Consider the following 12,628-nt stretch of genomic DNA (forward strand, 5'->3'; position numbering starts at 1 on the left):
ATATATTATCTGTGCAGCTCAAGAAAGGCCGTAACCAGTCCATCATTATTCAGCAGCGATTCAGGTAACGGTCAGAGTTTGACGACGCAACCGAGCAGAGTTTCGCTTTATGCTATATATTATCTGTGCGGCTCAAGAAAGGCCGTAACCAATCCGTCATTATTCAGCAGCGATTCAGGTAACGGTCAGAGTTTGACGACACAGCCAAGCAGAGTTTCGCTTTATGCTATATATTATCTGTGCGGCTCAAGAAAGGCTGTAACCAGTCCGTCATTATTCAGCAGCGATTCAGGTAACGGTCAGAGTTTGACGACACAGCCAAGCAGAGTTTCGCTTTATGCTATATATTATCTGTGCGGCTCAAGAAAGGCTGTAACCAGTCCGTCATTATTCAGCAGCGATTCTGGTAATGGTCGGATTTTGATGACGCAACCGAGCAGAGTTTTGCTTCATGCTATATATAGTCTCTGCTGCGATGGAAACATCATCGTTGGTGCTGTAGTTTAAAGAGACTGTCCTGTAGAATATTTGTATATAGTAAATCCTTCTTAACCTTTAGACTACTGGATTAATTTTTGACAAAAACCATGTTGAGTGGGTACAAGTTTATAATTTTTACTCAAATATATTCACTTAAATGTTTTATAAATACATAAAATAAAGTTCATTTGAATCGGTAAGTATTATTTTCATTGGTTTTTCTAATTTTATGATATTTTAGATCAGTTAATATTGATTAAAATTAGGCAAAAAATCAAAAAAGTTGCGTTTACTTATGGGCATTTGTGGCCAGCTGTCCGGTATTTATGTCCATTATTCCGGTAACTGATTTTATGACCAGATTTAAAAAAAAAAAAAAAACTACGCTTCATATCCAAATATTTGGTAATTTTCGTTGTTGGTAAAATGATCAAATTTATTATCAAATTAGCTGTCACAAAATTAGCTATTGATCCCTAAAAATGACCGCGACATGCCGCCATTGTTGTCAAGCAAAAATACTTTCCATAAAACCATGTTTTGAACTCAAAATTCCACGGTATTTTCAATTAAAAAAACATAAACAAAAGACACCATCTTGTTAAGAAATCAAGTTTCCTGTATTATACATTCGTTTCCGGTGAGTGCTGTGTGCAAAACGGTGGGCAATATGAATTGGGGAATGCACTTTATACAGTGTACAGTATATCGACTGGCATGATGTCGGGCAAGATATCTCCCCGGCAGTAGTCAGAAGGTTAACAACTAAAGTTACATCTTGAATACGATTTAACAAGCCTCGCTGAATTTCCCATAATTACCTTCACAGGATGCAGCCGATATCCTGTCTCATTCTTACCTTCACAGGATGCAGCCGATATCCTGTCTCATTCTTACCTTCACAGGATGCAGCCGATATCCTGTCTCATTCTTACCTTCACAGGATGCAGCCTGTCTCATTCTTACCTTCACAGGATGCAGCTGATATCCTGTCTCATTCTTACCTTCACAGGATGCAGCCGATATCCTGTCTCATTCTTACCTTCACAGGATGCAGCCGATATCCTGTCTCATTCTTACCTTCACAGGATGCAGCCTGTCTCATTCTTACCTTCACAGGATGCAGCTGATATCCTGTCTCATTCTTACCTTCACAGGATGCAGCCGATATCCTGTCTCATTCTTACCTTCACAGGATGCAGCTGATATCCTGTCTCATTAACTAGTTATTCTCTGTTTATTGGCAAATAATTGTGCATAACAACATGAATGATATGGTACATAGCACATTACTGTGTCTTACAGTAATATTGAACATGGATATATGAAAACCAAAACACATATATGAACAAATTAATGCATGTTTAGTTTTGGGATTTTACAGGGTTCGTAGCGCTCTTTAAATTAATGCATGTTTAGTTTTAGGATTTTACAGGGTTCGTAGCGCTCTTTAAATTAATGCATGTTTAGTTTTAGGATTTTACCCACGGTTCGTAGCGGTCTTTAAATTAATGCATGTTTAGTTTTAGGATTTTACACAGTTCGTAGCGCTCTTTAAATTAATGCATGTTTAGTTTTAGGATTTTACACGGTTCGTAGCGGTCTTTAAATTAATGCATGTTTAGTTTTAGGATTTTACAGGGTTCGTAGCGGTCTTTAAATTAATGTATGTTTAGTTTTAGGATTTTACACGGTTCGTAGCGGTCTTTAAATTAATGCATGTTTAGTTTTAGGATTTTACTCACGGTTCGTAGCGGTCTTTAAATTAATGCATGTTTAGTTTTAGGATTTTACACGGTTCGTAGCGGTCTTTAAATTAATGCATGTTTAGTTTTAGGATTTTACTCACGGTTCGTAGCGGTCTTTAAATTAATGCATGTTTAGTTTTAGGATTTTACACGGTTCGTAGCGGTCTTTAAATTAATGCATGTTTAGTTTTAGGATTTTACAGGGTTCGTAGCGGTCTTTAAATTAATGCATGTTTAGTTTTAGGATTTTACACGGTTCGTAGCGGTCTTTAAATTAATGCATGTTTAGTTTTAGGATTTTACTCACGGTTCGTAGCGGTCTTTAAATTAATGCATGTTTAGTTTTAGGATTGTACACGGTTCGTAGCGGTCTTTAAATTAATGCATGTTTAGTTTTAGGATTTTACTCACGCTCTTTAAATTAATGCATGTTTAGTTTTAGGATTTTACTCACGGTTCGTAGCACTCTTTAAATTAATGCATGTTTAGTTTTAGGATTTTACTCACGGTTCGTAGCGGTCTTTAAATTAATGCATGTTTAGTTTTAGGATTTTACTCACGGTTCGTAGCGGTCTTTAAATTAATGCATGTTTAGTTTTAGGATTTTACTCACGGTTCGTAGCGGTCTTTAAATTAATGCATGTTTAGTTTTAGGATTTTACTCACGGTTCGTAGCGGTCTTTAAATTCCTTGAAAGTCTTTGAATTTGAAAACAATATTTTTATTGTAATAAAAGTCTTTCAATTCTCACAAATCATAGCCAAAGCAATTATGATGATATCTTTTACAGCTGCATGCATTTGATATTTTCCACTTACAAGGATTAATCTGTCATGCATGTATAAAAAGCTTCTTTTTTTTGGCCATGGATAGCATTGTAAACAAACTGATTTGGTATTTTTATTGCATTCTATTGTCTTTGACCGCTGTGTAAAAGTCTTTGAAAATGGTAGGTAAAAGTCTTTGAAAGTCTTTGAATTTGTTTGGCCTTTAAGGCTTTTAGATCCCACTGATTTGGACACAACAGAGTTTTTGTCTGTTCTGTTTTTTATCACGATGTTATTAACGACTGGTGAATGCTTATAGATATTTAGATTCTGAAATATATCTAAAGTTATTTTAATCTAATTTGAGTACAACATTTCAGTGATTTTGAGATGATAACCGTTGTACTTAATTTGGGCATGTTTAGTTAGGGAATACTTGGGCACACCATTCATTGCTTTAGCTTTGGTGAAGACAAAATCCCTGATTTTAGATGCATTTAGGTTTCAAGTGCAGACAAAATAAAATGTGTAGACACATGCCTTGACACCTGCCGTGTGTGTGAATTGGGGCGGTCAGTCTGGGATTGATTACCAATTTCTCATTCCAGCCAGTGCACCATGACTTGTGTATCAACGGTCAGGGTATGTGCTATCCTGTTCTAGATGGTGCATATAAAAGATCCCTTCCTACTAATGAAAAAATGTAGCGGGTTTCCCCTCTAAGACTATATGTCGAAATTACCAAATGTTTGACATCTAATATCCGATGATTAATAATACATCAATGTGCTCCGGTGGTGTTGTTAAACAAAACAAACAAACTTTTTTGTTTGTGAATTATTAAATGTACACGGTTCTTTCGGAAAGTTACGAAGAGATCTAATACCTTTTATAAATTCAGTCATGAGCCATAATATATGGAGTTCATGGTGAATTTGGAAGTAAAACACAGAATAACTTACAGAAGAAAGAATGATCATTTTAATTGTGTTTATTTTCAGAAGTCATTACAAACGGAAGACAGAAAAGGAATGCCGTGCTATCGGAACCGACGCTACAGACAGGTACACGTTATTGAGTTACTTTGTTAGATGAAACACCTGTAGTTCTTACTGTGGTCTAGATATCACACTTCGTCAGTGACTGATAGAATACTTTTACCAGTAGCAGTCGCACTGGACATTGATGAATTACTTTGTTAGACGAAACACACATGTCATTCTTACTTAGTCTCTGATAGTGACATTGTTTTGCTTCAGGGAAATTAAAACATTCTCCAACAAGTGACCCTCACAAGTGGTAATGGACATTCATCAGTTATTTCAAACCAGATTGTAAAACTTCGTGCCTGAGGTTACTTCATTTCTGTGATTTCACAAAGCATAAAGTTATTGTGTCATTGTATGTTCTTTGACATACATCGTTTTAGCTCCACCACAACAGTCCTTATAATGTGACACCAAGTGTTACTCCCACTCATGGGTGTTCATGCAAAACAATTTCAATATAGATTTTTTTTTAAATGCTTGCCTTATCAGTGTTGATATTGCTAATTATTTTACTCAAAATTAGTGTGAATTTGACATTGAGTGCAGTTGCTCCAAATAATTTGTACTTTTGTACTAATTTATTTTCTAAAGTAAAATGCTACAAACATTAACACAACCAGAGATATATTTGATAATCAGAAACCGATATTCTTAACAATATACTGTATTCAAGATGTATCTTTACTTCAACTTAGCCTGGTCTCAACTAATTTGATAATCAGAAACCGATATTCTTAACAATACACTGTGTTCAAGATGTAACTTTACTTCAACTTAGCTTGGTCTCAACTAATTTGATAATCAGAGACAGATATTCTTAACAATACACTGTGTTCAAGATGTAACTTTACTTCAACTTAGCTTGGTCTCAACTAATTTGATAATCAGAGACAGATATTCTTAACAATACACTGTGTTCAAGATGTAACTTTACTTCAACTTAGCTTGGTCTCAACTAATTTGATAATCAGAGACAGATATTCTTAACAATACACTGTGTTCAAGATGTAACTTTACTTCAACTTAGCTTGGTCTCAACTAATTTGATAATCAGAGACAGATATTCTTAACAATACACTGTGTTCAAGATGTAACTTTACTTCAACTTAGCTTGGTCTCAACTAATTTGATAATCAGAGACAGATATTCTTAACAATACACTGTGTTCAAGATGTAACTTTACTTCAACTTAGCTTGGTCTCAACTAATTTGATAATCAGAGACAGATATTCTTAACAATACACTGTGTTCAAGATGTAACTTTACTTCAACTTAGCTTGGTCTCAACTAATTTGAATCAGAGACAGATATTCTTAACAATACACTGTGTTCAAGATGTAACTTTACTTCAACTTAGCTTGGTCTCAACTAATTTGATAATCAGAGACAGATATTCTTAACAATACACTGTGTTCAAGATGTAACTTTACTTCAACTTAGCTTGGTCTCAACTAATTTGATAATCAGAGACAGATATTCTTAACAATACACTGTGTTCAAGATGTAACTTTACTTCAACTTAGCTTGGTCTCAACTAATTTGATAATCAGAGACAGATATTCTTAACAATACACTGTGTTCAAGATGTAACTTTACTTCAACTTAGCTTGGTCTCAACTAATTTGATAATCAGAGACAGATATTCTTAACAATACACTGTGTTCAAGATGTAACTTTACTTCAACTTAGCTTGGTCTCAACTAATTTGATAATCAGAGACAGATATTCTTAACAATACTCTGTGTTCAAGATGTAACTTTACTTCAACTTAGCTTGGTCTCAACTAATTTGATAATCAGAGACAGATATTCTTAACAATACTCTGTGTTCAAGATGTAACTTTACTTCAACTTAGCTTGGTCTCAACTAATTTGATAATCAGAGACAGATATTCTTAACAATACACTGTGTTCAAGATGTAACTTTACTTCAACTTAGCTTGGTCTCAACTAATTTGATAATCAGAGACAGATATTCTTAACAATACACTGTGTTCAAGATGTAACTTTACTTCAACTTAGCTTGGTCTCAACTAATTTGATAATCAGAGACAGATATTCTTAACAATACACTGTGTTCAAGATGTAACTTTACTTCAACTTAGCTTGGTCTCAACTAATTTGATAATCAGAGACAGATATTCTTAACAATACACTGTGTTCAAGATGTAACTTTACTTCAACTTAGCCTGGTCTCAACTAATTTGATAATCAGAGACAGATATTCTTAACAATACTCTGTGTTCAAGATGTAACTTTACTTCAACTTAGCTTGGTCTCAACTAATTTGATAATCAGAGACAGATATTCTTAACAATACTCTGTGTTCAAGATGTAACTTTACTTCAACTTAGCTTGGTCTCAACTAATTTGATAATCAGAGACAGATATTCTTAACAATACACTGTGTTCAAGATGTAACTTTACTTCAACTTAGCTTGGTCTCAACTAATTTGATAATCAGAGACAGATATTCTTAACAATACACTGTGTTCAAGATGTAACTTTACTTCAACTTAGCTTGGTCTCAACTAATTTGATAATCAGAGACAGATATTCTTAACAATACACTGTGTTCAAGATGTAACTTTACTTCAACTTAGCTTGGTCTCAACTAATTTGATAATCAGAGACAGATATTCTTAACAATACACTGTGTTCAAGATGTAACTTTACTTCAACTTAGCTTGGTCTCAACTAATTTGATAATCAGAGACAGATATTCTTAACAATACTCTGTGTTCAAGATGTAACTTTACTTCAACTTAGCTTGGTCTCAACTAATTTGATAATCAGAGACAGATATTCTTAACAATACTCTGTGTTCAAGATGTAACTTTACTTCAACTTAGCTTGGTCTCAACTAATTTGATAATCAGAGACAGATATTCTTAACAATACACTGTGTTCAAGATGTAACTTTACTTCAACTTAGCTTGGTCTCAACTAATTTGATAATCAGAGACAGATATTCTTAACAATACACTGTGTTCAAGATGTAACTTTACTTCAACTTAGCCTGGTCTCAACTAATTTGATAATCAGAGACAGATATTCTTAACAATACACTGTGTTCAAGATGTAACTTTACTTCAACTTAGCTTGGTCTCAACTAATTTGATAATCAGAGACAGATATTCTTAACAATACTCTGTGTTCAAGATGTAACTTTACTTCAACTTAGCTTGGTCTCAACTAATTTGATAATCAGAGACAGATATTCTTAACAATACACTGTGTTCAAGATGTAACTTTACTTCAACTTAGCTTGGTCTCAACTAATTTGATAATCAGAGACAGATATTCTTAACAATACACTGTGTTCAAGATGTAACTTTACTTCAACTTAGCCTGGTCTCAACTAATTTGATAATCAGAGACAGATATTCTTAACAATACTCTGTGTTCAAGATGTAACTTTACTTCAACTTAGCTTGGTCTCAACTAATTTGATAATCAGAGACAGATATTCTTAACAATACTCTGTGTTCAAGATGTAACTTTACTTCAACTTAGCTTGGTCTCAACTAATTTGATAATCAGAGACAGATATTCTTAACAATACTCTGTGTTCAAGATGTAACTTTACTTCAACTTAGCTTGGTCTCAACTAATTTGATAATCAGAGACAGATATTCTTAACAATACTCTGTGTTCAAGATGTAACTTTACTTCAACTTAGCTTGGTCTCAACTAATTTGATAATCAGAGACAGATATTCTTAACAATACTCTGTGTTCAAGATGTAACTTTACTTCAACTTAGCTTGGTCTCAACTAATTTGATAATCAGAGACAGATATTCTTAACAATACACTGTGTTCAAGATGTAACTTTACTTCAACTTAGCTTGGTCTCAACTAATTTGATAATCAGAGACAGATATTCTTAACAATACTCTGTGTTCAAGATGTAACTTTACTTCAACTTAGCCTGGTCTCAACTAATTTGATAATCAGAGACAGATATTCTTAACAATACTCTGTGTTCAAGATGTAACTTTACTTCAACTTAGCTTGGTCTCAACTAATTTGATAATCAGAGACAGATATTCTTAACAATACACTGTGTTCAAGATGTAACTTTACTTCAACTTAGCTTGGTCTCAACTAATTTGATAATCAGAGACAGATATTCTTAACAATACACTGTGTTCAAGATGTAACTTTACTTCAACTTAGCTTGGTCTCAACTAATTTGATAATCAGAGACAGATATTCTTAACAATACTCTGTGTTCAAGATGTAACTTTACTTCAACTTAGCCTGGTCTCAACTAATTTGATAATCAGAGACAGATATTCTTAACAATACTCTGTGTTCAAGATGTAACTTTACTTCAACTTAGCTTGGTCTCAACTAATTTGATAATCAGAGACAGATATTCTTAACAATACTCTGTGTTCAAGATGTAACTTTACTTCAACTTAGCTTGGTCTCAACTAATTTGATAATCAGAGACAGATATTCTTAACAATACTCTGTGTTCAAGATGTAACTTTACTTCAACTTAGCCTGGTCTCAACTAATTTGATAATCAGAGACAGATATTCTTAACAATACTCTGTGTTCAAGATGTAACTTTACTTCAACTTAGCTTGGTCTCAACTAATTTGATAATCAGAGACAGATATTCTTAACAATACTCTGTGTTCAAGATGTAACTTTACTTCAACTTAGCTTGGTCTCAACTAATTTGATAATCAGAGACAGATATTCTTAACAATACTCTGTGTTCAAGATGTAACTTTACTTCAACTTAGCTTGGTCTCAACTAATTTGATAATCAGAGACAGATATTCTTAACAATACTCTGTGTTCAAGATGTAACTTTACTTCAACTTAGCTTGGTCTCAACTAATTTGATAATCAGAGACAGATATTCTTAACAATACTCTGTGTTCAAGATGTAACTTTACTTCAACTTAGCTTGGTCTCAACTAATTTGATAATCAGAGACAGATATTCTTAACAATACTCTGTGTTCAAGATGTAACTTTACTTCAACTTAGCTTGGTCTCAACTAATTTGATAATCAGAGACAGATATTCTTAACAATACTCTGTGTTCAAGATGTAACTTTACTTCAACTTAGCTTGGTCTCAACTAATTTGATAATCAGAGACAGATATTCTTAACAATACTCTGTGTTCAAGATGTAACTTTACTTCAACTTAGCTTGGTCTCAACTAATTTGATAATCAGAGACAGATATTCTTAACAATACACTGTGTTCAAGATGTAACTTTACTTCAACTTAGCTTGGTCTCAACTAATTTGATAATCAGAGACAGATATTCTTAACAATACACTGTGTTCAAGATGTAACTTTACTTCAACTTAGCCTGGTCTCAACTAATTTGATAATCAGAGACAGATATTCTTAACAATACACTGTGTTCAAGATGTAACTTTACTTCAACTTAGCCTGGTCTCAACTAATTTGATAATCAGAGACAGATATTCTTAACAATACTCTGTGTTCAAGATGTAACTTTACTTCAACTTAGCCTGGTCTCAACTAATTTGATAATCAGAGACAGATATTCTTAACAATACACTGTGTTCAAGATGTAACTTTACTTCAACTTAGCCTGGTCTCAACTAATTTGATAATCAGAGACAGATATTCTTAACAATACACTGTGTTCAAGATGTAACTTTACTTCAACTTAGCCTGGTCTCAACTAATTTGATAATCAGAGACAGATATTCTTAACAATACACTGTGTTCAAGATGTAACTTTACTTCAACTTAGCTTGGTCTCAACTAATTTGATAATCAGAGACAGATATTCTTAACAATACACTGTGTTCAAGATGTAACTTTACTTCAACTTAGCTTGGTCTCAACTAATTTGATAATCAGAGACAGATATTCTTAACAATACTCTGTGTTCAAGATGTAACTTTACTTCAACTTAGCCTGGTCTCAACTAATTTGATAATCAGAGACAGATATTCTTAACAATACACTGTGTTCAAGATGTAACTTTACTTCAACTTAGCTTGGTCTCAACTAATTTGATAATCAGAGACAGATATTCTTAACAATACACTGTGTTCAAGATGTAACTTTACTTCAACTTAGCCTGGTCTCAACTAATAGCATGTTGCCCCTATGTAAGTAGACCTAGAAAGACTCGACAAAACCATCGTAAAAACCACAATAGCTTGAACAAGAGATGTCCGGACCGCAACAGGGAACAGAGGACTCATTGAAAGACTTTAAGCCATCCCATTGGCTGTTGGGATGTTCAGACCAGTCTACATACTTACATAGTGGAATATGCCATAAGTTGAGGTCCAGCTAAGTTAGAGTTAGGCTAGTGAACTTGTGGTCTGGGCTAGTGTAAATTATCATCTGTATTACTATAGTTATATACATATTTGTGTAATGACGTCACAGTTAACATAATGACGTCATTTTCTGAGGTTTATCAATGGATAACATTCAGGGTTTTTTAGCGACATCAGCCAATCAAAATAGAGTAAATTGTATAAGAGAAAAATGTTTGAATTATATAAAAGTGTATAGAGAGCGTAGTAAAATGAAACAGTTCTGTGTGTTGGTGTCACTAGTGCTATAATATAAAGTTGATTTGTCTTCGTTCATGCCACTAGAGATATTTGGAACCTGGTGCAGGTGTCCACGGTAGGTACGGGTCTCACCCCACACTTGCATGTTTCTTCTTACTCTGTGTGTTAATGTATCCATTTTAGTCCACTTTACTTTGTTATTATTTAAAGAAAATTATTCATCTTTATTTGTATTTGTGTACAAGTGTGTATATGTTGTCTGTGTGTGTTGTGTGTGTGTGGTGTCTGTGTGTGTGCATTTGTCTGTGTGTTGTGTGGTGTCTGTGTGTGTGCATTTTGTCTGTGTTGTCTGTGGTGTCTGTGTGTGTGCATTTTGTCTGTGTGTGTGTGTTTTTTTTTTCTGTCTGTCTGTGTATGCACATGTGTGTGTGTGTGTACACACATGTATGTGTGTGTGTTGTGTGTGTGTCTGTGTGTTGTGTTTGTCTGTGTGTGTGTTGTGTGTGTGTGTTGTGTCTGTGTGTGTTGTATGTGTGTGTGTTGTCTGTGTGTGTGTTGTGTGTGTGTGTGTTGTGTCTGTGTGTTGTGTCTGTGTGTGTTGTGTCTGTGTGTGTCTGTGTGTGTTGAGTGTTTTTGTGTGTGTTGTGTCTGTGTGTGTTGTGTCTGTTTTTGTGTGTGTTGTGTCTGTGTGTGTGTGTGTTGTGTCTGTGTGTGTGTGTTGTGTGTGTGTGTGTGTGTGTCTGTGTGTGTGTGTGTGTGTGTGTTGGTTGTGTCTGTGCAGATGTGTATATGTTGTCGGTGTAAATAATACATGTTGTCTATGGCACAAATAATATTTCACATTCTGTTGTAATTCTTGTCTACTTTTACATGTAGGGTAGAATTTTTTAGTTTTTACATTTTATATATTAGGTGGAATGGGTGTGTACATGTATGTGTATAATTTGGAGGGGGGTGGGGGGCGCAGGTTCTGGCATATTCTTAACACCATGCATGTTAATCCCAGGATGTGCATTTTACTGTTGAACCCAGGCGAGTCAAAACCTTATTGGAGTTGTCCACCTGGCAACCAAAATTTTGCGCATTCATTAGGCCAAATAAAAAAAAAAAATGTGACCGTCCCTAGTTTTACCCCCCCCAACCCTAATTTTGTTTTCTCTTAAACTGAAAAAAAAAGAAAAAAAAGTAAAAATAAAAGAGGACAACATCACCAAACAAGAGTATTTCCTTCCTTGCACATTGTTTATGTACTATTATACGATACATTTTGCACATGTAATTCCCTTCCGAAAAACATCGAGAAATTATGGAAAAGCTTTTGTAATAGAGTTCCTTCCCCTGATTAGCTACCACTGAACAGCAAGGTCAGTCACGGAAGTAACCGAATGTACGAACATAGCCTTGGTACAGGTTATTTCAATTAAATATAATCGTATCAATTCAGCTTAATTCTCGTCTTCACTTAAATCAACAGGTCTTATTATTAATGCATCTTAAATGTTTGCATAAAGTATTTAAATTAAGAACAACGAAATTAATACAAATGTCCGATTAATTTAAGGAAATACACAAACAGTGCATACCAATACTACTACTACTACTACTACTACTACTACTACTACTACTACTACTACTACTACTACTACTACTACTACTACTACTACTACTACTACAACGACAACGACAATAATGATAATGATGATAAATAATAATAATAATAATTATAATTATTATTATTATTATTATTATTATTATTATAATATTCAATTTAAAAAAAAAAAAAAAAAAAAAACCCTACCTACCTACCCTAATTTTTGGGGGGATGCAATCGGAAACACACCTATTTTTTTTTTGGCCTTACATATTATTTCAGAATGTCCAAAATGTTGAACACGTTTGATAATAATATTAGGTGCGTATACCCATTGAAACTTTTTTTCTTTTTTTTAAAATAAAATTCGGGCAACTCAAAAATTGCATGGGAAAGTCAGAATGCTGACATGACTCGCCCGGATGGCAAGTTAAACAAATCCCAAGTGATCGCCCT

The 12,628-nt window shown here is 34.0% G+C and overlaps 1 protein-coding gene across 2 annotated transcripts in view; it reads left to right on the top strand.

Moving 5' to 3' along the window:
- The window catches only part of LOC121389900 (calmodulin-binding transcription activator 2-like), a 76,554-nt gene that overhangs the window by 57,241 nt on the left and 6,685 nt on the right, over window positions 1-12,628 (top strand). Inside the window, exons 21-22 of one of the 2 annotated variants that reach the window (XM_041521563.1) lie at window positions 3,997-4,059; window positions 10,666-10,696. In XM_041521563.1, the coding sequence (XP_041377497.1) occupies window positions 3,997-4,059; window positions 10,666-10,696 (94 nt within the window). The remainder of the gene's footprint in view (window positions 1-3,996; window positions 4,060-10,665; window positions 10,697-12,628) is intronic. The other variant, XM_041521562.1, reaches the window with a different exon arrangement.

The sequence above is a fragment of the Gigantopelta aegis genome, chromosome 15, assembly GCF_016097555.1.
Source record: "Gigantopelta aegis isolate Gae_Host chromosome 15, Gae_host_genome, whole genome shotgun sequence".
Lineage (NCBI taxonomy): Eukaryota > Metazoa > Mollusca > Gastropoda > Neomphalida > Peltospiridae > Gigantopelta > Gigantopelta aegis.